Raw genomic sequence first — 25441 nt, 5'->3', positions numbered from 1 at the left:
TTTACCTGATCAGATCTGTGTGCTTAGAGAAGCAGTCTGCATCTGTCTTCCTCAGATGCACACACATGCATACGGAAAAAAAGACCTATATTCTATCTATGTCTGCAGTCAGGACTACTTGTACTTGACGCATGTATGTATTTTCACCAGTGCACCTCAAATACTAAAGAGAAAGTAGCTAATGGAAATGAGCTTAGAAGAGTGCAGAATCATATTTTCAGATAATTTAGTTTTCCTTTGGATTTATGTGTCACAGTGTAGAGTGTTTAAGCCAGAGTTTCTTGAGTACACTAGGACTAAGTTCTTTCTGAATGTTTCAGGCTTGTCAAAAAGACAAATGCAGGTAATTAGAGTTTAATAATGAAGGGGGGCAATGCAAAGACATTGTAGAAACACAGGCAAGAGTATAATCCAGATAACAAATGAAGAGCAGACAAATCCAACAGGGAATGGGCACGAGCAAATCCAAAATACAAGCAAAAGAGTTCAATAACCAGAATAGCAACCACAACGAATAGAAAGGTTCAGTAACGTAAGACAAGCACATGAGACTTTGCAATGATAGACTGAATATGCTGGGCTTATATAGGGAAACACCGGAGGAGTAACTAGATACAGGTGAGATTCATAATCATCAAACATGTAATTGAGGAGTTCCATTCTAAGCCACCGGCACACCTGCTCTCTGGCTGTCCCTGCCGGGCCGAGGAAAGTTGTGTTAGGCTCTGTGGGATATGCATCAGGTCTTGTATGTTCATTGACATGACAGATGGCTAGCGCTGACCCCTGCACTAACACTGTGTTCATATGTTCAACAGCGTGTTATTTCTGTTTCGGTTGGTTAGTCTCTAGTTGATGTCTAATCACTCAGCGTTTTACTTCTCCAAAATCAAACTGCATTCCCATAACATGTGACCTTTACTTTGACTGATTCATCCTTCCAACTCTCAACCCTCCAAGAAATACCAATTGCTCCAGTCACTCAGACCACCATTCTTCCTTCATACCTGTGATAAGGAATGGATTCTATCTTCTGAGCCTCAGTGTTGATGCCCAGTTCCTGAATCTGATTTCTCTGTTATTGCTGCACATTTCCTTCCTGCTCTGCTATCTTCTGCTCTCCTCTGGGCCAGCTGTTTAAGGGCTGATTACCTTGGGATTAAGGGTGTGGTCCGCAATGCCCAGAGGTCTCTTGGAGCACGTCCCTGACCCTTTTGGCCCTATGAGAGGATCAAGCTAGTGGTTGCACTCCACACTAGTCTTGGTGCTCTCCAAGATTGGATTAACAAGCCAACAGTTAAACACTCTCCAAACCTCATTCAGCACCTTTCACCAAAAAAACAAGCCTAAATACTCTTCTAAACTACAGCATATTTAAGCACTATCTGAACAAAAAGGCAAAGTGCTTGTATTGAATCAATATAGAGGGAAAGTGAGAGTTTCTGCTTAAACCAATAGTTCCAGTATTTCAGTTAATCACCTACAATGTTGAGTAGATGTGGTTTTCTCAGGTGTACAAATTTCAGGCTAAAAGACACTGCACACAAATGACAGCTGAAGCAGGGCCATAGAGCACAATGTAGGAAAGGACAGATGTTTGCCAATTCTGGATTACAGATTCCTTAGACACCCGTAATTTGCAAGTAAGATGAAACACAATAAATTCAAGTCATATTCAAACAAAGAAAAAGGCAATTGCGTATTTAAAAGCGTAGCATTGTTCTAAGCATTTTGCTTTCACCTAGGCACCTTCATGCTTCAATCATTCCTCTGCAGCACCTCCAAGCACATTTAGATTAGTGCTTTAGTGCTTTGTCAAACCCCTCCTTGATTCCTGCACCTTTTCACTGTGTGTGTGTTTGTGTGTTTGAGATCTGGCCGTTTCAGTGCCTGCTGTAATTAGATGCCTGTATTGATCTGTTGAGTGTATGCTGAACTCAGTGCAGTGAGCCATCTGCCAAACTCCTCTAATTCAGACTGATTACACCAACACCAGTGCCTCAAAGCAGGAGCACACAGACAAGCTGTCGCCATAGTAGCACCATTATGATGTCACCGCAACTTTCTGCAGGTCATGATGAGGGTAGAGTGTATTAGTTTTAGGAGATAAGAATGTATTGAGGGTTACTTTCCAAAATTCTTTAAAACTGAACTAACACACATGACTGAATAATAAACATGCTATGTGGATTTGATCTAAACATTTGATCTAAGCAAAAGTGCTATGCTGTTGTATTAAAGCTGTCTTCCTTTAATCATACATAAACAATTGTTTTCAGTACGCGTTAATTCTTAACAGGAGTCATGCTGTCAGTAGTTCAGTGTGGAGTAAGCCTGATTCAGTTTTAAAGACATCTCAAATCTGTTTCACCCCATGCTTCCGTAAACAAAGTGCAGCCAGATTAAAGACTTGCTCTGATCCACAGAAGGGTTGGTTGTATAGAGAATCATTGTCACAGCCAACCAACCAAAAGCCTATAATTTTATTGTCATGATGGCTATACTGCCAAATGGCTTCCTCTGGTCTTCCTCTGATAAGTGGATCCCACTTTGTTTGATCCCAATTTTCTTTTATTCATCGTATCTTTCTCTGAAGGTACACTCAGAGACACTCAGCATGTTTGCATGCTGCTCCTGATACTCTGAAATTTCACTGGCTGGGTGTTTTTTGCCTCCATTCCAACAAAATTACTGCAGTTACCCTCTCCAAACTGGACTACTGCTGGAATGTAATCACAATGCTATGGACAAAGAAAAAGTTGATTCTATGGTTACTTTTCATACTTTTTTATCTTTTAAAGGGTTTAAAGTTTAAAACACATATGTTAATATTTAATATGGAAGAATCATAGTATTTGAAAATTCATGATACATAATTTTAAACTACAATTTTGTTTTGTCCGGTTTCATTTTTGTCCACAGAAATGGATTCTACATTTAGACTAAGGCAGCTATATGCCTTCAACTCCATCCCACGGGCTCAAATGAAAACTCAGATCTTTAAGAGTATGCCAGACAGGCTCTGGTCCAGCACAGTGGTTGGAAAACTTAATCCCAGGAGATCTACATGTTCAGGCCTCTTTAACTGCATTGGGTTATGGGCTATTAGCTAACACTCTACTAGCACTAGACACAGCCGTGAGTAAAGCAGTAAAATCTGATCAGCTCCAGGGTCAGTGATTGATGGGCAGTAATAAATAAAATATGCATTTTCAGACTTCAAGATTTTATTGTCTCATCAATACTTCATTAGTCATGCAGTATTTCTTTCTCCTGAGAAGGTAGAAATCCTAGTAAATCCTACTAAATTGTACAGCTGTGCACCTTAATTTCCTCAAGGGCTCTCCCTTGGCAAAGGAACTGCAAAACATGTCCCGATAAGAAAAAAAAGACAAGCTAGATAAAAACAGCTGAGGGGGAGATTATCCTAATGCTGTCTGCTCTGACGTAAACAACTAAAATTACGCTTAATTTAGTAGAACGTGCACCTTTGTTCTGTAATTGCTGTGGGGATAATGCCAAATTAGGCCATCAGAGGTTTCTTCCAGAACCTGCTTCAGCTGGTGCACGCCCAGCCTGTTCGCGCAGGTACATAATCTTGCCCTGATCCTGGGCTCAGGTTGAACATAGGGGCATGCACAATAGGTTGCTTTTCTTAGATATGTTGTTGCTGGCTAATAATCAATAATCAAGAGAAAAATGGTCAATATTCAGTTTGACAGATGCATTTCTAAGTCCTTTATGAATTGCTGTAGACATGAAACCCAAATTAAAATGACACCAGTCTATGGCTTCATATAGCTTAATAATTATGTAAATAATGATTTAGTCAAAGATCTGCAAAATTGTCCAAAAATGGCACAAGGACTATTACAAAATTAGGATTCATACATTATGCTGCCAGCAAAGGAAAGGCAGACTTGTTATTGTGTACCCACATCCACAAGGTCTAACGTAAATGCCCTTCCATTATACTCTGGAATTTCAGCCTTGAACAATCCATATCCGATACTATAAGCACAATCTTAGCTTCAGGCTCTCTCAATGTCCATGTGTTTACAGTGTTTCACTGACTGATTTCCATGTGCTGGGTAGGAAACAGACTCTATCTTTGTTACCAGTACTGAACATATATTTTAATACTGTTAATATGATATGCTATACTACTACTTAAACCAAGTACTTTGTCTTGTTTTTCTCAGGAAGTAGCTGTACACACACAAATAAATGGATTAGGGGTTTTAGAGTCAGAGGATGGTGCAGGTATTAGGCAGAGTGAATGACTGTTCTGTTTGCTCTTCTTTGACATGAATAATTATCCTCATTCAAAATGCAAAACCTTAAATGTGACATGCTTATGGGACACAATGTAATTTATTAGATATATTGTAAGAGAGATCATGTATGGATAATTAGTAGGACTACAATAGGCTATACATTAAAATGGATACATTATCCTGACAAAATCTGAGCATGTTTAAACAAAAAGTTTATAAGACACAGGGTGGATTATGAGCCACTGAAGGTATAAAATCTGCAGTTTCTCACACGCAACTTCAGTATTTGAAACTAAGAGGAAGAGATCCTTGATATGTTTTTTTGTTTGTTTGTTTTTTTTACCTAGCTGGAATTCTGTTGACAACTTGTTAAAAATGCAACCTTTAATCTAAACCTCTTTTTGGCCACAGATCAATTCATGCAAACCCTTCCCCCAGTCTGGAGAAACTTTAGACTTACTCCATAAGGACCATCACATGCCAGACTGAGCCGGGAGCCATGGTGTATTTCTGTTGAGTTCTTCAGTCTCTATAATCTGCTTTTAGAGGTCCTTCTGTCTTCCCCAGGGATGAGTCTTGGCTGCTGTCCTGAAGCACCTGTATACCTGCATACCCACTCTGTTCAAAACTTCAAAACAGCAATTTTCTCAGATGCCATGAAGTCATGGGGTGAGCTGTAAAGAGCAGGCACACAGACACAGGAAGTGTTCAGCCTTGGCTGTGCTCACGCAAGCTTACGTGGGCCATTCCCACAGAGCTCTGGACTGCAGGCACGTCTCATGCCCCATACGCACTTTACACTTTTCTAGTCAGATCAGGTAAAGGTAAATGGTGTGTTATGGTAATCGGTAAATGTAACATAGGTATAGGGGTCCACAATACAAAGATTCTCAAATCTAACAATCTTATGACACAGTGTTTACATCAAGATCTATTGTGCTATCAGTGAAACAGAGAAATAACTTTTCAATGAATAACAAATAACTAGATGAAAATGTAGCCATCAGAAGCGACTATAAAATGTACATTTGTGTCTAGCGTATTGTGGGATCATTATGGGATATGCAGTGATGTTTATCACCAAATCTCAGAATGCCAAACAAGAAATAAATAACCCATGCAGGGAACATTTTGTACTCCAGAAAAGTAATGACTCCACTAGAGTGCCTGTAAGCAAGGGGGAGCAATGCTTGTTGTGTTTACACCTTGTTTATTAAGAGTCCCTTAGGTGTGACAAATAGGCTTTTATTTATCTGCACTACTCACCACATCATGTGACTGTAATCCGATGAATTACGACAAATGAATAACTGATTGGTGCAAATCAGAGAATATCGTGGCACTCTGAGAAAATCTAAGGGCTTTCTCCAAAGCACTGGCCTTACTGGGAGCCTAATATGGAGAGAATGATTGCTCACTGACAGGTACTGTTTGTACTACCTCTGGTGTAAAAATAACCCAGACCATAAACACTTTCTACTACTTCATTATCTCTGTTCATTGGACCAACAATGTCTTTACAATGTCACCTTTACAATGTCAGGCTGTCACACTACCACCATCAAGTGGAAGAGAGTAGTACTGCATGATTACATTCTGATGGGTGAAGCGCATATCCAGAAAGCATTTAACAAGGTCCATACATATGAAATGAGTATAAACTGTAAGAAAAAATGCAGAATGACATGAATGGGATTTCCATAACTTCACATGAAATAATTCCTAGACATTATTCATTCTGTTATTACTACAGATGGTACAAAAACCATTCCATACACTGGATTGAGTTGTCATAAAATGCAGCTATTAATAGTTAGGAACAGTTAATGAAAGCATGACTGTGAAGTGCCAAAAGAGTGCACAGTAATAATTTCAAATAAGGTCAAAAAGGTCATTTGTTTTTATTCTGTATTTGAGAATTCTTCACATCCAAACATGTGGCATGGTGTACAATTAACCTACATCACAGGGAGGATTCAACCATTCAAACACTCTTTAACAAACAGCACCACTATAACGAAGTGTTAAGAGGAGGGCAGAAACAGCATGTCAATATTCACAACCCACTGATACAGACGGACGGCAAGTTTGGTTTTATGAATGTTGCGGCTAGAGAAGGAGAAAGTCTATGTTACCTTAGCATACGTAGAGTTTAGCATACATTCAATACACACCCATTATAATTAATAGCATACTTTCCCAAAATAACAAAACAAAAAACAAACAAACAAAAAAAACCTTCCAGAAAGTACAGTTCACATATAGGCTCTGAATAACAGGTGCACCAAGTGCTTCAGTAACTGTGCAAGTACCATAGAAGATCTGACTAGGCCTTAAATACTGCAATTAATCAGCCCAGGTGGGGGGGAATTATATGGAAAGCTGAATGCCAAAGCACAGTCTGGGGTACATTTGGAGAAGAAACGGGGATTAAAAAAAAAACCCTGATGCAAAAGTGAACAAACAAATGCTGATATGCTATGATAGAAGAGACTTGAGAAAGCTGCCCTGCATGTCATTCAACTCCAGCAACAAAGTGCACAGTTCCCCACACACAACCACTGCTGCAGTGCCCACATAAGCAAGGGTGATCACTGATATGGGAGGTTTTAATACGAGCAAAGATCCCAGACTGCACAGGGAGTCTTTGATTATTAGGTGATGTAATCACAAGACTGGTAATTAAAAACTGTTGAGCAAATAATATGCCACACAGATGTTCAAAGAATCCTAGATAACTAAAAAATGGTATGGTTGTCATAGTACATCATACAGATGTCCACTGGTTGTCCATCATAATTTAAGAATGTCCTGTTTGTGCTTATACTTGGAGACAATGGCAAAGTCAGTTTTGTAAACTATATGCAAATTGGAATGCAAGTTTAATATGTGAGTGGGGGGGGGGGGGGGTGTTCTTAGACTTGTTAGCTTTGAGATGATGCACTGTGCAAAACTGCCCCTGCGAAGAAGCCACTTACAAGTGGTTCATGCTGATTTTTAATTATTTTAGTCCACTGAGACAGGCTCCATTATTCAGCAGCAAAGTTTTCAATGCCCTTTTGTAGCAAAACTCTAATTAGAAGAACATAGGAATACCAGCATTTACCAGCATGGGGATGGGAAAAACAGGGACAGGGCCTTCTCTCAGCACCAGGGGGCAGCGTATTAACTTCCAGGGGACAGATGCCAAAGCATCTGGGCTTTCCAGACAAAGGGAACAATCACAGGTCAGGAATGACCTGGACCTACATAAAAGAGACCTCATCAAAAGTGTAATCTAACAGAGAACCACAATGTTTTAAGATATGATCATCAATGGTGCTTTCTCATTGAAGCATGGAAGCAATACCTTCCACCATGTATGATCATGCTTCTCAGCTTGACAGCTCTGAACATGTGTTCTATTGGCATATACATGCTTACAGTTTGTGAAAAAGACACCATAAATATCAGCACCAAAACCTCCTTGCCTCAGTGATTCCTGTGCAGTTTCCAATTGGTGTTGTTAGAGGAGGCGGGGCTATAACCCAGAGAAGCACATGGCTGTCTGTCACCCTCAAATGCACACTGAAAGCCAATGCAAGGGCCAAGGCTAAGGCAAGCAGACGTGAGCTAGTGGCCGCCAACACTGACACAAAGCGCCCGCAGTAGGATGAGCACCAAGTCATTCTCAGTTAACAGATGCTATGCACTGCAAGATGAAATATGCATGACACATTGGGCTGGACTATGATGTGTGCATGTACTTGAACCAAAGACAGACTTCTGTGCCACTGATGTATTAAGACAAGGGTTTGACTCTCTAAACATCACCACGGTCATCTGGAGAAGTGTGCAACAACAGTACATATACTCCAGCAGATTTCTATTTTTTGCAGCTATACAAGCATTTACATACTATAGATATGAGCTGAACAGGCAAGAGGTGGCAATGCAGAAGGCAGAACCCGCAGACATGTTTGATTGTCTACGTAGGAAGAGTGACCAAAGCTGCACACGCTGAAGCAGAGATCTGGGTCAGCCGGGCAATCTTTACGCCTGAGCCACTTTCCCATTGCAAGTGTAGAGGGGAGGAGGGGCTAACTGGAATCCAACTAAGGACAAACTGGAAGTGGAGACAGCACAGACCCTCCCTGTAGGAGCTGGTCTACTGTCAGGTGTCAGTCTGAAATTAGCAATGCTCTCTGAACACCCTTACAGTTAAATCACAAACTGAATTAGCTAATGTTTACTAACTCCATATGGCAAAGATAAAGCATATTAGAGCCCTTTAACATCTTCAGGAAGCAATGAATATTAATAAATATTCTTAATAATATCATTAATTAGGGCACCTGAATGACTGACACATACATCTAGGAACGATTCTTCACTTTGTGGCATAAAGTTGTGAACATAGAAGAATTGTGACATAAGACTGTTGACTGATTGATGATTCAAGACCAGCCATGGATATGAGACATTTTGGTTGTGCATGTCACTTCCAATAGTTTGCAAATAAACAGTCTTGTACAAGGCTGCTAGCTGTTTTTTCTTCTATGAACAATTCACCGGGCTAGAATACCACCTACAACAGCACGGAAAATATCCTTACTACACAGTATAGCTAGATTAAACTTTGGTGAAACTGTTTAATATTTAGACTTAAGGATATGTGTAAAACTACATGCAATAATGTTGAATCTTCCTTGACTAAACCATTATTCAAAAAAATGTCACCTTTTAAATGTATAATTTACATATGAAATATGAGACAGTTAAACATGGTTATGATGATTCATCTGCAAATAAGTGTAGTAACTGGCTGGGTATGGATGTATTTCATGCTTATGTGTTTTGAGAAAGAAAAATGAGATGAAAATGAGAATAAAGTTGGATATAGTCAGCACTAACATTAATGGCTCAGACAGCTAACACAAAGTACCCATAATAATAAATTATTTCTTTGCTTGCTGGTTGTGATTGTGTGTTGATAAATGCCATTCTTGCCTGCTCTGTCCACAAACGTACATGTTCAACATTTTAAAAAAAGATAAAGAAACTACTTAAAATTATATACAAGTTAACCTACATCTTTACCACAGGTTTCTTACAATTAGTTGGTAATGTATACTGGTTTCAATTTCTGCATCTCATATATGTTTACAACTTGGCTATGTTGTTACTTAAGTGAACACCCCTTATACTACAAATCAAAAGGCATTACCAGTTCAAGTATAGTACATCTCTATTTACAACAGCTCATAGGTGGCCCCGTGGGCAGTCTTTGAGCAACTGTCTGCTTTAAATGGACAGTCAAGTTCAGGAGAAGGGTTTGTTTAGGAACTCCTCTGAACGAGGAAGCTCCTCCTTAATAACAGAAGTCTTCTGGCTGACCGGTGCAGAGAAGCAAAATGCCAAACTCACTTAGTATTGCTCAACCTACAGTAAGACCATGCCAAAAGCAAAAGATTGGCCAGAGAAGACAATATCTAAATGAAAAAAAGAAAGAAATATATGAAGCTCTGAAGTGTTAATATATACTATATGCATATTTATACATACAGGCATGTGTGTGATTATATATATATATATATATATATATATATATATATATATATATAGAGCGTGGGTGTGTGGATGTGTGTGTGTGTGTGTGTGTGTGTGTGTGTGGGTGTGTGTGGGTGTGTATGTGTGTATACATACACACACACACACACACACACACGTGTATATGTACTATACCAGCACACACATTTACTCAACTTGTTTTCATATCTCAGCTTTCATCGTGCTTGACAGAGTACTATACTGTTAAATTTCACATGCCTTGTCGCCATAGCAACCTGGGCTGACTTCTGGAGTGTTCGGAGGCTCATTCTGAATTTCAAAATCTAAATCATTTTCCCTCATCTCTGCAGCTCAGAAGGGCTGGGAGCCATGACCGCCTTCGATCCCTGACCCTGTGAGTGGAACTACACACTACCACCCTGCTTCTCGCCAGCACCAGCAGGGGAGGCGCTGGCCGAGCCGCTGGGGAAGCCTTTTTCAGTGGGCGTGACGGCAGGGCTGCCCACACCAGACGAGCTAGAGCTGCTGGAGCGGTGCTGCGTGGGTGGTGGCCGTACCGGCCTCATGGGCGGTGGGCGGAGCTGTGCCCCGGCCAGGCGCGCTGACAGCGCCGGCTTGAACGTGGTCATCATCTCGGAGGAGGAGCCACTGCCACGCCGCAGTGCCGCGTCCGGATCACGGATCACGATCGTGTGTAACGGGCTGGCTGGCTCTGAGGTCGCCGGGTTCTTCAGAGGCTCCAGTGTGTCCAGCACCACATCAGGGGCCTGCTTGGCTGTGTTCTGACGCTCCAGCTCTCGGAGCTCATGGAGGGCCGTGGTCATGGTCTTTTCTATGTCCTGCACAGAAGACATTTGAAAACACATTAAACTCCATTACTTGGTTAAAAAAAAAGATGTTTATTATCATAATAACTATAGTGTATTATAGTAATAACTGCAGTCATTTATTATAACTGCCTTTAAAAATGTACAGGATTTCTGATTTAGAATATATACAACACAGTTAATTCTCATTGCTTGCTATTAAGCTCCTTCTTAGCAACAATTTAGTACTTTCTAGAATGATCCCTGAAAACTACTGGACAAAGTTAGGAGGGGATTTCAAGCTTTTGTTTTGCTCTATATTCATCTCTTAGTCCATATGTCACTGCTGTATTTTATCTGTGACATTTACACAATGCTTCGGCCAGGCCTCATATGTAATAAAACTTACTACCATTCAAAACAATGGGCTCTGCCCTGGTCTTATGACTTCACAAACCACATTAAAGCTGTAATGATGAGGGGTGTAAAACCATGCATGCGTGTGCGCGCACACACACACACACACACACACACACACACACACACACTTGCTCATACTAAGTTGCCACATAAAAAAATCACTCATGATGGTCAAGGGCTTCAGAACCACCTATTCACTCTCTTAATGTCTGCGTGAGTCTCTGAGAAGTAGGCAAAAATTCAACTCTGGGAAAGAGACTACATGACGGTAAACCCCTACAACAAACTTGCTTACTCTAAATTGCATATTAATCTAGACCTAGGCAAAGTAATTAAGGATCAGAGACAAAATTTAATCATCTCGTCTTGCCTGCCTGACAAACAAGAACAATTGGATAGTAAACCCAACACTCAGGGCAAAATTAAATACTGAGAACATAACATCTATCTCGCCTTTAGTATAATTCTTCCATTTCATAACTATACCCTTATGTCACCCATTTGTTTCCCATTAGCTAAACCCAAATACAGGGCACATCATTCTAAAACATCATTAACTGTGCCCTATGCCGCCGTTTTCGTTATTAAACAAATGTTGTATTAATGAGATGAATCAGTCGCGGCTTCTCCCCAGTCATGCTCAAGACTACATGTGCTCTCAGGCCTCCTGAGCTTAGCTAATGACAGGCTAGAGCGTAAAGACCGTTATCAGCGGCCATCCCGACAGCTGCATTTCAGTGAACATGTTAAACATACGTTAAACAAGCAACACGTTAAACATCTAGCTAACACCATAAACGTGTTACAGAATTAAATTCCCCCATGTATTAATTTTTTTCACTAATTTAAGCCTTTCAGAGCTGGAGAGGATGCAATACTACAATACAAAACACTGAAATGGCAATGAAAAATTTGTGCACTGAATGGTTGGATGAGTAAGAATCAGAGAGTGGGCGGAGGAGGTCTGGGTCACTCGCCTCGGCTAGGGCCTCCGTCTCCAGGCTCTTGTGGTCTCCGAGGCTGCCGTGGCGTGTAGCAGCCGTGCCAGCTCTCAGCGGGTGACCCTCAGGGTACGCCTTCCTCTCGGGGTAGTTGATGCTGCCGGCACTGCCGAACGTGGCCAGCCGTCTCTTCTCGGGGCTCTCCATGCGGGCCCTGCTCACCGCCACCTTGTGTGGGCTGCTGGGACAGGCTGCAGCGCGGGGAGGCGTGTCCGAGCCTCGTGGGGGGCTGTGGCTCTCCGTCGCGCTCCGCCGGCGAGGAATGGCGGCGCCATCCGAGCGCAACCTCACCCTGATGACAGTGACATCACATAGATACTACCGATATATTTCACTAACAAATATGTTGAAATCAAATTCAGCACTTGAAGGATGCTTACACTGTATACTCAGTAAATGCTGGATTCATCAGTAGTGACAGAAAGAACATGTACCCATGTCTTCTCTATGTATAAAGTCTATTACAATGGTTTCCTTTAGCTGTATTTGTACATTGTCAATACTAGAAGAGCTTTAAATATAAAAGTCAAACAGAGAGAGATCCAAGGAAAATATTTTACTGAGAGATGCCAGAAAGACAGGCTAGCTACTGAAGTTTAACATACAGAGGACACAGAACAACTAAAGGTTGTGAACAGCTTTGCACTGCATTTAATTCCCCTTAAAAGATGTCCAGTAGGATTCAGGTATCCACTGCAACTTGCCACTGGGCTAGTTCTTCAGCACTCCAAAGACCGGCTTCCCCTTCCACAGGCTCAAACCACTCCTCAAACTACTTAAAAGCTTTCTACATTATTGCAAAGAGTTGGAAAATATTTTTCAGCTGTGAAAGTTCTTCTTCAAATTTAAATCACTAACAGTAGCGATTACACAGAGGACCACAATAACTATTTTTCATTTGTCGTCAACAGATGAAAAAAATCACATATAAACTTATGTTATATTGGAATAAAACATTTATTGTCAAGTGTTTTAGAAAATGAAATAAATGGGGGTAAGTTATTTTCAGATAGCAGTTAGAAAAGCAGCGATAAATCATTTATGTGGGCTAATAATATATTTGTCAGTAGTATCAGCTTTGTTTCTGATAAATGATGAAAGAAAATCAGAGGAATGAGACTACTGGACCCTTTATCCAGTATATGCACAACCTGTAGTGTCAGGAAAGACACGTGAGAGGCGGTGCATGGCAAGGGGGCAGTGCCATTTCTCCAGGCTCCTCCCCAAAAGCCAACGCTCCTCATTGATTTGAAGCTCACCTGCCCATCACACCGCTGAAGTTGTACTCAGCTGGCTGATCGCATGGAGAATGGAGGTCGTTTTTGGATGAGGCCTTGTCATCCAGCAGTGGCCCACTGCTGGCCTCACTGTCCGCCTTCTGGCTCAGGCTGTCGGAGAAGGCGTCGTCCCTGAGGGAGGAGGGCCGTGGCCAGCCGTTAGCACCACTGACAGGAGCCACCCCTCATATGCTCTCACCTCAACTCGTTCATTTTGGCCATTATTAATTGTGCTCGCCAGTTAATCTCCAGCAGTTTGTTATTGGATCTGAGGCCTGCTACCAAGTTTCATAAACTAAACTGACACTTTAAACCGACACTCGCATCACAAGGATTTTTAAAAGTATTGTGCTTTTTCCCCTTACCAAAGCTAGCATGTCATGGCCAGAGTTGTGCACAATATGCAGCAGAACATTTCTCTGAAAGCTTCATAGAGAAACCACATTCTACAGGGAGGCCTTTCTTTTCGTTCTGGCCCAGAACTTGTGTTTTATTGGCTCTCATTTATCACAATGACAAGCAGATAAAAAGCTCCAGAGCACAGTGATCACCTCTGATCACAATTACATGGAGCTCACCCCTTAAAGACCACGCAGTGCCATTATGTTTGAGACTGAATTTGAAAATGTTAATGGCAGAATGGCAGGCATGATTGAATGTGCTCTTAAGATGCTCTTAATACAGAGAGCCTTATAGCAGAAGCCAGAAGCAGATTGGTGCCTTACTGTGAGGGACATGATTTCATACACTAAAAGTGCACTGTAGTGTATAGTACTTAGTTCATGGCTTCCTGAACACTTCAAAAAGATTCAGTGTGCCGCTGTCCTGTCATGGTGAAGGGTGAAGACCCTACCCAATCAACATAATGTGAGCAGTATAAAAGCCTATAAGCTTCAAGGTGGTGAGCAGGTGATGTGTACACTCACAGGTCCTGCACTACGATGTACTGGTGGGGGATGAGGCCGTCCACCCCGTTGTGTCTGCCCTCCCACCAGTCCTCAGAGGCTCTGTGGTAGAGCAGGAGAGAGGCCCCCTTCTTAAAGGAGAGCTCTCGCGGGGTACGGCCCACATAGTCAAACTTAGCAATGGCCTCGATCTGCTCCACCTCTGAAAGGAGGGAATGGGGGGGGGGGGGGAGAGAGAGAGAGAGAGAGAAGGAAATAGAAGAAGAAAGAGGAAGAAAGAAAAACAGAAAGAACAGGAGTGTGAAATTTAGAGACGAACAGAAAGGAAATAGATAGTATGTATTAACGTGCATGATTTTCACGCTGACTCAGCAAATAAACTCAGCTATGTGTTCACACACAGATCCATAAGTTACACCACAATACAGAAAAGCCCAAAAGTCTCTCTCTCTCTCTCATATATTATATATCAGGAAATTTCAATTAATTTCCTGCCTAAAAATTACCCTCACAGAAACACCTTTTTAAAATATGATCAGGACATATATGGTCAATATGCAAAGCAGGATTTTTCCAATCACTATCAAATGCTTCACTCAGGCTGCATGTCATTAGTCTGAACAGATACAAGGTCAGGCTTCAGCTCCAGTTCTCTGGCAGACAGCCGGGTCAGGAAGGGTTAAAGAGATGCCCAGAATAAATGCTCCCCTAGTAGGGAATCTCCAATTCGACCGGCAAAGCCAATCTGCTCCATTAAGGGCTTCAGCCAGGGGTGAAATTACCTACAGACAGAGGATGAAGGGATACAGAAAGCAGGAGACAGATGGAGATGGAGGTATAGACAACTTCACTCCTTTATGCTGTGTGCTTTTGAGCAGAAGGTAATACTCTGGCCACAATCTTTCTAATGGCTGTGTGCTCTCTTAAGAGAGGCAATGCAGAAACCGGCTACTGCAGTGCTGTCTTTTGCTGGACCTGTGATGACCACAGCACAGTGGGAGGTTTTAAAACTCATTACCAGTTCTGCCTGCAGTTTCTTAGCACATGCTGAAGGCAGTGGAGGGTGCGATGGCCCCCCTGCTGGCACGGCATTTCAGAAGCTCTCACCAGCAGCGCAACTCAGACTGGCCTGTTGAGGGCGCTCTCCCTCCCTCACCCTGCCCGTTGCTGACTGCAAGGCAGTGGATCCAAAAGCAGTTTCATTGCATGCGAGTGTAATACACTTCCCTCTGGCAGCTGAGGCAGAGTGAGCCGAGGGTTAGCGCATGCACGGCAGGCCACCGTTAGGGGCTTGTGCACGGCACGGCAAGTCACTGAGTGAAGAGGAAGGGCGGAAATGCAGCTGAAGATGGAAGCCCCCAGAGGCTTGTCTGCTAAGCCTAGACACAGACAGCAGGCGAGTGGGAGAGAGCACAGATCGGGAGCCAAGGGATACAGGGCAGAGGAGGAGAAACCAGAGCCGGTCAAACAGAACCTGCAAAGAATAAAGCAGCAAAAGGAGTGGTATTTTCCTTGAACCGTTCACTAAATAAAAAGCTGGAAATATCGCTGTGCAAGAACCTTGCCAAAAGATTAGCATCTGAGATGAGGAAAAATGAGAGAGAGAGGGAGAAAGAGAATGTGAGAAATCCAGCAAGCACAACTTGTCTAAGGCCTTTTGTAACCTTTGGCAGTCAAGCTCTATTTAAGATCTGCCTTGTTATCGCCTCACTGCTTACTAGCCAATGAGATGCCTTGCTCGCCCTCTGCTGATGGAACAGCAATCTGGGTGGTTGAGGGGCCTGTCAATCAAACCACTGACCACAGGAAATCACCAACAATTTTTTTTAACCAAGTTCCTATGCAACCCATTGCTCACAGCAAAAAAGCAAAGTGGCTTCAATCTGTTCTGTGCACATATGTGGAGAGGCTGTCTACATAAATTATTTTGGCATCGCTGATTTATTGTTCCAAAAGCAAATAGATCATTAAATGAACTGCATAGTGAACACATCAAGCCAAGTAAAGACTTATTTCTTCACCCATCTGCTTTCACTTGGGAAGAGGAAAGTTTCAAGTAAACACACACATGCACTCACACACACACACACGCACGCACGCACGCACACACGCACACACGCACGCACACACGCACGCACACACGCACGCACACACGCACACACGCACACCCCACCCCTACTCCCACATTTAAAAAAATCTTTGCCACATATGCATACATTTACATAACAATTACATGAAGGAAAAAATAGGAAGTGAAAATATTTCTCTTAAAATAAAGCTGATCTTGTGTTGTAGAAAGGTGGCTAAATGCAAAGAGCCCAGCAAGGCCAAGACAGCAGGTCAAATCAAAAAGACAACTGAGCAAAGGAGAGAAACACAACCCTGTATGTCTGGCCGTACCGTCATCACTAGTGTGGGGCTCAGTTCCATTGTCCGCCTCATCAATGGTGCCAGGTTCACTGTGGGGGCTGTCACTTTTTAGACACACATGCACACGCGCGCACACACACACACACACACACACACACACACACACACAGCTGTCAGCACAATAAGAACATTTGAAAAGAAGTACAAACACCAAGACTAGTGAGAATACTGACGGTATGAAGGCCTCTATGCGCACGAACACTGGTGAACTGTTAATGAAGGTCTCCTCAGCCGCTTTCATTAAGTGACCTGACCCATGACCCTGTCATTGACCACCCCCCACCTCACCTCCCCAGCCCCCAGCCATTTAGGAGGAGAACATTCAATTGGGCAGGCCATTACAAAACAGCGCTCTTACCAATACTCCTCCCCTCCGGTCATGCACTTCTCATAGACGGGGCCATCCAGCTCGCGCTGGCTGGGGAAGATCACCTCGCTGTGGATGATGATGGTCTTGATGACCTCATTGACATGGGCCTGGCAGGCCACGGGATCCTGGCCATCAGGGATGGGCATGAGCGTTGGGCCAAAGCAGATGGCCAGATTGTAGGGGTCCATCATGTTCTCGTCACTGTACTGGGACAAGCTGGTCCAAGTGGGAAAGAGAGGGCAGACAGGCAGGTAACAGGGATCAAGGCCTCTATGTCAACAATCCAAACTTCCAAAAACATAGATTTGCAGTGATGTACTAAAGAGAGTGTGGCTTCGTGGAGTGTAAAGTTTGATTAATTGCAGTACACTTGAATGGCAGGTATTCGCCAGGTGAACCTTTAGTGTCTTATAAAGTATTTTCTTACATTCAAATATACATGTCCACAATCCTACTCTCATACATTTGCTCATTAATACAACATCCGCTATGTCCTCATATTACCTCTTACAAGCATTTTAATTGCAAGCATTTTTAACTGCTTGACCGCAGAATGATGCACCCCTAATATTCAATCAACACTTGGGGCCATGGTGGCAGGGCTAAATGTAAGGCATAATTCAAAGAACATGGCAGGTCTGAGCAGGTAAGACACCTTGTCTTCACTCATCACTTTTTCTGCCATTCAGTGCCAGTGCTGCCAATCGCATCTCACCATACAATTCCACTGCAAATGACACTGAAATGACACCATGTTCACACATCACTGTAGCAATACAGACTGCTGGAGAAGAGCCACAGCAAAATAAAGGCAGCAAGCACCAGACCAGCAAAGATAGAGAAAGGTTCACTGCAGGTCACTGACATCAACCTGGCCATAGCCAGGTTGATGTAGATATATATATAAAAAAAGCTACGATGATATATATAAAAAAACAAACAAACAAACAAACTGAGAAGGGTCCGGACAGAAGGGTCCGTGTTCCTATGGAGCCCACCTAGTGTGAGAGAGGAGGTTGTGCAGTTTTCCTTATCGCCATCTATTGTTTCTGGGTGCTGGTACGAGTGGGAGTTAACTTACTATTATTTGCGCTGCGATTTTACGCATTCCGCGCGTTAGTTTATTGGTTTCCACACATTTGTTAGAGAACTTTAAATAAACAAACAAACCCGCGGTGCTTAAGAATTTTAGGTGACAGGACATTTTTTTAAGTTAAATGGTCATTTGTATATGTATTTTAAACGTGAAGTTATTTCTATAATGTTCACAGTGAAACAAACATTTGAATATTTTAACTAAGAGAAAACATTTTAAACAAAGTGAAGGCTTGCATTTGAAAAATTAATGCTGCAGCCTTAATAATTATTTAGCTAGCTATAAATAAGGCAACAATAGTAAAGTTGCTTCTCACACGTTACGACTGCATGAACGTCGCAGTAGTAAAACGAGCTCATCGTAGCTGGTAGCTTCAGTGGTTAAGGTACTCGATCGAAAAGTTGCCAGTTCAAGCGACGTTGCCACTGTTGGGTGCCTTAGTAGCTAACATTAGCAGGGTACTAGCTAGATGAGTTAGTGAAACATCTAGATCGTTCAATTCACCCGAACCACCACTAAAGTTATGTTCATACTTGTTGTTCCGTTCCTTGTTCCGGGCCAAACAAGAAAATTATACATTGTTAACTTTTAGTCTAAAGAAGAAAACGATACATTGTTCGACTTTAGTCTGTTTGCTTAAGAGTTCAAATTTATAATCGAAACGCAGGACGTAAAAAAGTGGCATATGACGCACGATGCAGTCCATGGCTTTAATGCACATATTGGGCTTTCGTACACCTGGTATTATTTTTATCATCGGGAAACAGCAAGAGAATTTCATCCGCTGCACAAAGACGGCGACGTACGTTTCTGTTGGTTGTACCGAACTTTAATGGAAAACCTTATTTGTTTTCAATGCACTTGATTCTGTTAGTGTCGCATCTTGTGACAAACACGTCCTGTGCTGGTACGTTCAGATGCCTTTCGTTTGTATTGGGTTAATACTTAAAACGAACCGCACCAGAAATCGTTTAGAAAGACCCACTTGCTCAGGCAGTCTCGGTCCGCTTATTTGGTGTGCACCTGAGTTCGAAAGGAAGGGTTCACACTTTACGATAACGAACCGTACTAACCATTCGCGCCAGTATTCGTTTTAATCGAACCAAAGCTACAAAGTCTGAACATAACCATAACACTACGACAAAGTAGATAATACACAACGTGGCGGTAGTTAGCAAACCAGCTACCGCTAGCTCAAATCCAGGTTTCACGCAAACCACCCACCACCATCATTAACTTAAAAACATTATTTCTACAGAGCATATTCAGCTCCAAACTCTGTTTGCTTTCTCAAAAATTGTACCTGATGTTGTCATGTCAATAAAACCACCCTGAATTCAAATGAGAGAGTAAATAAAAAACAGTTCAGGTAAAAGCACAGAATGTAAAATCACATTCTCTGTTCTGCAGGGGAAAGTGCACAGAGGGAGCATTAATAACAGCACAATAAAACAGGACAGGTATAGTAGAGCCGAGAGCAATGGCTTTCCGCTGGCATAAATAACCACTAAAGCATGGCTCAACAGATGCCCCAGTGAATTGGACATGAACAGTAGGAACTGTTCAATAACACCTGAACATAATGAATGTCGGTACCTCTGACTGCAGTTATTCACATACATGCTGATATACTATGCAGTGAAGCCCCCTTACATACAGCACAAATACAGAGAAAACTAAAGATAGTGGGCCAGCCTCTGCTAGCACTGAACTCCAAGTCTCTCTGAAACGATTGTTACACCAAAAGATTCAGGTTAAAAGCCCCAAGACTCACTGGTTAAGGAACGCAAACAGGTATCTCATAACGATGATGATGGTACGAGGAAGAGTGACTATAATCTGCTGAATATGATGGACTCTCTCAGCTGGTGACTCAAGCTCTGAAACAAACAACACACGAGTAAACTTGAGTACACAAGAAAATACTGCGAACAGTGCATTTTTTATATATAACAAACTTACCAAAACCTTCACATGCAGACTGTATTAATGGTTTCTAGTCCTCCATCACCCCAAAGCAGCCTTCTAAAGGCTCTAGTGTGTTAGTGTCTCCATCTCTCTCCCAGTAGACTAAACAGGCATGCAGCAGAACTCACTGATAGTGGAGATGAAGTCCAGGAAGCGCTCCTTAGGGAACAGCGGGTTCTCTAGGCCTCGGAAGTAGAGTTTCAGAACCCCAGCCACAGAGTTTATGTCATGATCGCTTTGATCATCCACCAGCGGGTCTTCGCCTGAAAGAGGGGACACCCATTGCTTCAAGGATCTGTTAGAGTGTGAGTTACAAAATCTACAATGCACTTGTGAACTGGCAACAGGATCCTGAATTAATAACTGTATTTAACACAAAACGTGCTAAGCGTAAGGGTAAAGTTGACCCTTCCTTGGAAACATCAATAGGCAATTCAGCTGGATCAGGTTTATTTTATAGACAAATTTGGTAAGTCCATGTCAAATTCAGTTTTCAAATGTCATTTCCCCCTTTTGCTATGTAAAGTTAATCTTTCTTGACATGGCAAAACAAATTGACCAAGTTAGAGAGAGAAAAGCAAGTGGAAAAACAATGAGGGGTCTTTCTTTGGACACCAACCTCTCTCAAATGAATTTTTAATATCGTTGACTTCCACCTGAGATCCAGGAACTCGGAATATGCCTTGCTGCTGCAGGCCTGAAGCAGAAATGGAAACATGAAACCAGACCAATGTTGGAGCGCTGACTTTATCTTAGCAGCACAACCTCCAACGACATGAAAGCAATCTCAAAATGCATAACATGGGGCAGGAAATGCGATATGCTTGTAAAGGGACTTTCTGCTCTGTGAGGCAGAGGTCTCTAGGGTTGGAGGGATGTATGGTTTCTATTAAAGCCACTGATCAGTTCCTGAGATTTCATTAGATGTGGAGGGCAAAGAGAAAGAACACCCCAAGGCCAGTTTAGACGTAATAACATATGAAAGGTAGACAAACAACAGAGTGAGGGGTGGATAAGGTAATCTGATAGAGGAAATTAAATGAAGAGCGGCTATCTGAACATCATCTCAGAGAATCTTAGAACAGAGGCATAAACTACTTTCATGAAAGAAAAATCTGAAATGAAATTGAGATACTGTTGAACTAGGGCTTGTTCGGACCTCTTCTGTGTGGTGTGTACACATAGCTCCTGGACTGAAATACAGCTGCACATTTGGGTACAGGCATACAGCAGAGTTGCTGTTGTCATGCAGTCTGGAATTAGCAGAGGTTTAATACATTTGCCTGCCATCCAGATGCCCTCTTTGCAGCCCATTCATCAGCCTATGGAGGAGTGGAGAATGGAATTCCAGGTCCAGTGGGATTAAACTTTAGCATTACAGGACAGGGGCATGTTAACTGGCGGTACCGTCAAAGATCCCAGTATAACTGGGACCTATGGGCTGAATATTAAGAACGGGAGTTTTAAATTTAATGACATTAAATAACATTTAGCTCATGTAATTGGCTGCTTATGTTGTTTTCATAAACTCTATGAAATGGGTGCTGCACTTTACACAACAATAAATATGCAGCCTACCTACTGCTATACCTTTGATGTAAACAAAAATGGCTTTTCAGAATTCCTGCAGCTTTACGAACACTACATGCTCTTGCATTGCAAACAAATTCCTGTGGAAAAGGTGTATAGCCCATAGTGTCATATCTCAATGACTTTAGCTCACACTGTCCCTAACAGATGGCACACTGAGAGAACTGTCACTCTGTAAACCTTCCAACAGTCACAAACCTTTTAGCACATGTGTCTGGGCAGATTAGTCTGTATTCAAATTAGCATCTGTGCTAAAATCTACAGATCTGCCACCCTGCGTTTAGTGTCCACAAAGAACTCCAGCAATAATACAAAGAGGGGATTTATGAGAGCTCTTTCCCAGATGTTACGAGCTTTTTAGCAAATGTGAACAGGCTAAAGTGAAGTCTGAACTGCTTACCATATAGATTGATGTAGCGGATACAGCTCTCCACCACAAGAGGAATGGGTTGACCTGAATCCTGAAGACACAATTGAAAGCAATGTAGACATTGTAATATGGTTTGTACATGCACGTCATGGCAGAATTGTTTTTGCACGCAGTTAGGCAATTAACAGAAGGAATGTGCAATTGTATAATGAGGTTCTGTACTGTCAGTTTATTAGCATTTTTACATAAACTTTTTTTGAGTAAATTTTACTCAAAAAGGGGGAGTTAAAAATGCATTAGTGTGACATTAGTGAAGAAGAATGCATTATGCACTTTATAAAGCCTTTATAAACATGCAAAATAAACAAAATGTCCATTTCCAACTGAATTACCAAGAACAGGGAAGATTCCTATTAAGTTAGTACTATGGCTGTAAGATCCTCCCTTTGGTTGCCAGGATCATTAGAGACCAAAACAAGAGTACTACTCAACAAACATGCACGTCCTAAGGTGGACCCTGGGCTAAGGTACCTGGTTGCGTATACGGGCATTCCGTCTTCCCCTAGGATAGAAAGCAGTGGCGAGCAGAGGGCAGAGGGGTGAGAGAAGCAAGAGAATCACAGTTAGAGAAGAAGGAACGACAGCATCGCCATGGAGACGACCCTGTCGTTCCGAGCCTTGGAGTGGCCGGCGTGGAGGGCTGGAGATGCAGCGGAGGGTGGCGTGGTGAGCCCTAGCTAAGGCCCAGGCTTTCCCAGGCATTTTCCTTTGAGAACAGCAGCACCATGAGTGCCTGCAGCTGCTGGCTTCCGGAGCGGGAAGCCATGGCCCGTGAACAGCCACCCTTACAGCATGCATCGTCACTGCCAGTGGAGGCAGGAGGTGTGAGTGACCCAGAGGGTGGGAGCAAGGGAGTGGTAAGAGGAGAAAGAGCGAGCCTGTGTGCCACAGCCAGCCCTCCACGGCAGCAGAGGGCGCCGTCTCAGCACAACCTGAAGCGGTACCTTAATGAAAGTCTCCATATTTCCGTTAAACAGCTTATGATTATAGACAGAGCGTGGCCTGGGTTTCCGCAATTTCTGTGGTTTCGGGGGAAGGGTGGGGGGTCTGGGGACAGGCAGCAAGGAGGAACAGAACACACACACACACACACACACACACACACACACACACACACACACACACACATACACACATACACACATACACACATACACACATACACACATACACACATACACACATACACACATACACACACACACACACACACACACACACACACAAACACCAAATGCAGTGACACGTTACAACATGCAGCCCCTAGAAGAAAGCCAAATATTTAACTGATACATTTCTCACTTGTGCCAAATGTTCCAGTGGAGGTTGTAATAACTAAGGAAATGATGCATTTAGAACAGATTCAAGGACAGAAGGCGCATGTCACTGTAATGGAGGGCAATTATTATTTAATTGATCTGACCCCTAATTAACCCATAAGAACCGCAAGAAAGGTTTCGTTATGTCAGATAAATGGCTTTTGCACAAACCCTTATGGATACACATACTGCACTATGACAGCTTAATTGCACCCTAAAGTTGTTACAGATCACCAAATTCAATAAGAGTCAAATATCATGTGCCACTGAACTTTACCTGTAAAGCTCGGGGGAATCACAGGCAGGAGGTCTTCAATTACGGCCACATTATGTATAATTCTGCTGCTAAAACTACTAACTGATTTAACGGGCTTGAAAGAGGACTCACGGAACCAGAACTCCAGTACTAGTAACCTTAACTTTTATTGGTATAGTTGTGAGGGGTAACAGTGAACAGTTGTTGGCCATCGGAAGCTTGGCAGACTGGGCGGATGTCGGCAGCTACAGCCCTGCTGCTCAGGCCGAGCCGCTTCGCACGGGCACCTTTGCAGACGGCGGTGGGCATGTGCTCTCGACCGGAGGTGCAGCTCTCCAGCCTTGCGGCATGACATAGGTGTCCCGCTGCAGCTCTGCAGGAGCTGATGACATGGCAGGAACAGCTTGAGGAAATGTCCTCTTTGCCTGCTGCGCTACAGCTTGTTTGAAGGGGGGAGAGAAAATAAGTGTTCGCCAGCCCTTTCTTGGCCGCTGGATGGTTCGGGGCTGTCCACAATGTACCAACAAGGACCGTTTCTATGAGAACGTGGCGTTGATAAAGATGGAATAGAGCCGTAGAGGCTTGCCCACTCCGCTTTCTTCTAAAAGAAGAGTTCTGGGTTTTTTGCTGAAATAACCAACCCCTGTGTGCCTACCTATAAAACCAGTGATCTGGATGTAATGTCATAGCTATTTAATTATGACATTATTCAATATTAATCATCAATTCCCATCTCTCTGTCACATATTTGTTTGTGACTAAGGTTAAGGAGTTTGGGCACTGTGTTCTGAGTTTCAACGCAATTCTGAGATACCAAAATGAGCATCATCTCTTTAACAATAGCCCCACCCCACCCCACTGTTTTAAAAAGAGCACCAGTAATATATGCTTGATAATGAATGAATGCATTAGCATTCATGTTTGCTTTACACTGAAATACAGCATTATGTTTCATGGTAGGAAGGGCCAAAACGACTGGAATAATTTCAGATTCCGTCATTACATCAGCATGTTTAGCATGGCTTCTCTTTAAGCTCTGCACAATCATGTGAACCTTCATCTTGGTGAGAAAATATGAAGCACTTTTCGTAGCAAGAATCTTACCTCGTGGTTCCACATTCTGCCCTTTCTCCTGCGAGAGAGAGAGAGAGAGAGAGAGAGAGAGAGAGAGGGGGGATTAGTCTGAAATGTCTTTAAGAGTCTGATCTCATGCTATGCGCAGTAGCAGTGGGGTGGGGTGGACTGAGGGCTATGATGTAAGTGGACCAGACTACTGAGGGACGGCTGAATGGGTGGGGGGGCTGTAACCCCATCCCGCAGACAAAGGAGGGCAGCGGTCGCTGTAGAAACCCTGGCATATCCTTGTGGGGTGCAAGATGGCTCAGAGGGGAGAAAAGGGGGAGGGTGTGTTCAGTGTGTGTGTGTGTGTGTGTGTGATGCCTGTATGTGTGTGTGTGTGTGTGTGTGTGTGTGTGTGTGTGTGCGTGTGTGATGCCTGTATGTGTGTGTGTGTGATGCCTGTATGTGTGTGTGTGTGCATGTGTGATGCCTGTATGTGTGTGTGTGTGTGTGATGCCCACGCGTGTGCGTGTGTGATGCCTGTATGTGTGTGCGTGCGTGTGTGTGTGTGTGTGTGTGTGTGCGTGCGCGTGTGTGTGGTCAATTAACTGAGTGATGCATGTGACGACTCAATAAGTTCTTTGTCCGAACCTGCCAAAATGAAAGTGATTGAAGGGAGTTGTCACT

General features: G+C 42.9%; 1 protein-coding gene across 2 annotated transcripts in view; it reads right to left on the bottom strand.

Annotated features, from left to right (window-relative positions):
* Nucleotides 1-9945: 9945 nt before the first annotated feature.
* The window catches only part of srgap3 (SLIT-ROBO Rho GTPase activating protein 3), a 64750-nt gene continuing 49254 nt past the window's right edge, over nucleotides 9946-25441 (bottom strand). The window contains exons 11-22 of one of the 2 annotated variants that reach the window (XM_035524678.1): nucleotides 24800-24827; nucleotides 23065-23167; nucleotides 22091-22151; nucleotides 20720-20797; nucleotides 20229-20363; nucleotides 19907-20012; nucleotides 17025-17252; nucleotides 16637-16710; nucleotides 14258-14438; nucleotides 13314-13463; nucleotides 12031-12346; nucleotides 9946-10666 (exon numbers count right to left, since the gene is read on the bottom strand). In XM_035524678.1, the coding sequence (XP_035380571.1) occupies nucleotides 10232-10666; nucleotides 12031-12346; nucleotides 13314-13463; nucleotides 14258-14438; nucleotides 16637-16710; nucleotides 17025-17252; nucleotides 19907-20012; nucleotides 20229-20363; nucleotides 20720-20797; nucleotides 22091-22151; nucleotides 23065-23167; nucleotides 24800-24827 (1895 nt within the window). In that variant the 3' untranslated portion in view covers nucleotides 9946-10231. Of the gene's footprint in view, nucleotides 10667-12030; nucleotides 12347-13313; nucleotides 13464-14257; nucleotides 14439-16636; nucleotides 16711-17024; nucleotides 17253-19906; nucleotides 20013-20228; nucleotides 20364-20719; nucleotides 20798-22090; nucleotides 22152-22591; nucleotides 22623-23064; nucleotides 23168-24799; nucleotides 24828-25441 lie in introns of both variants that reach the window. The other variant, XM_035524679.1, reaches the window with a different exon arrangement.

Source organism: Electrophorus electricus, chromosome 3 (assembly GCF_013358815.1).
Source record: "Electrophorus electricus isolate fEleEle1 chromosome 3, fEleEle1.pri, whole genome shotgun sequence".
NCBI lineage: Eukaryota > Metazoa > Chordata > Actinopteri > Gymnotiformes > Gymnotidae > Electrophorus > Electrophorus electricus.
Note: the sequence above shows the minus strand (reverse complement) of the source record. Positions and strands in the feature narration are given on the sequence as shown.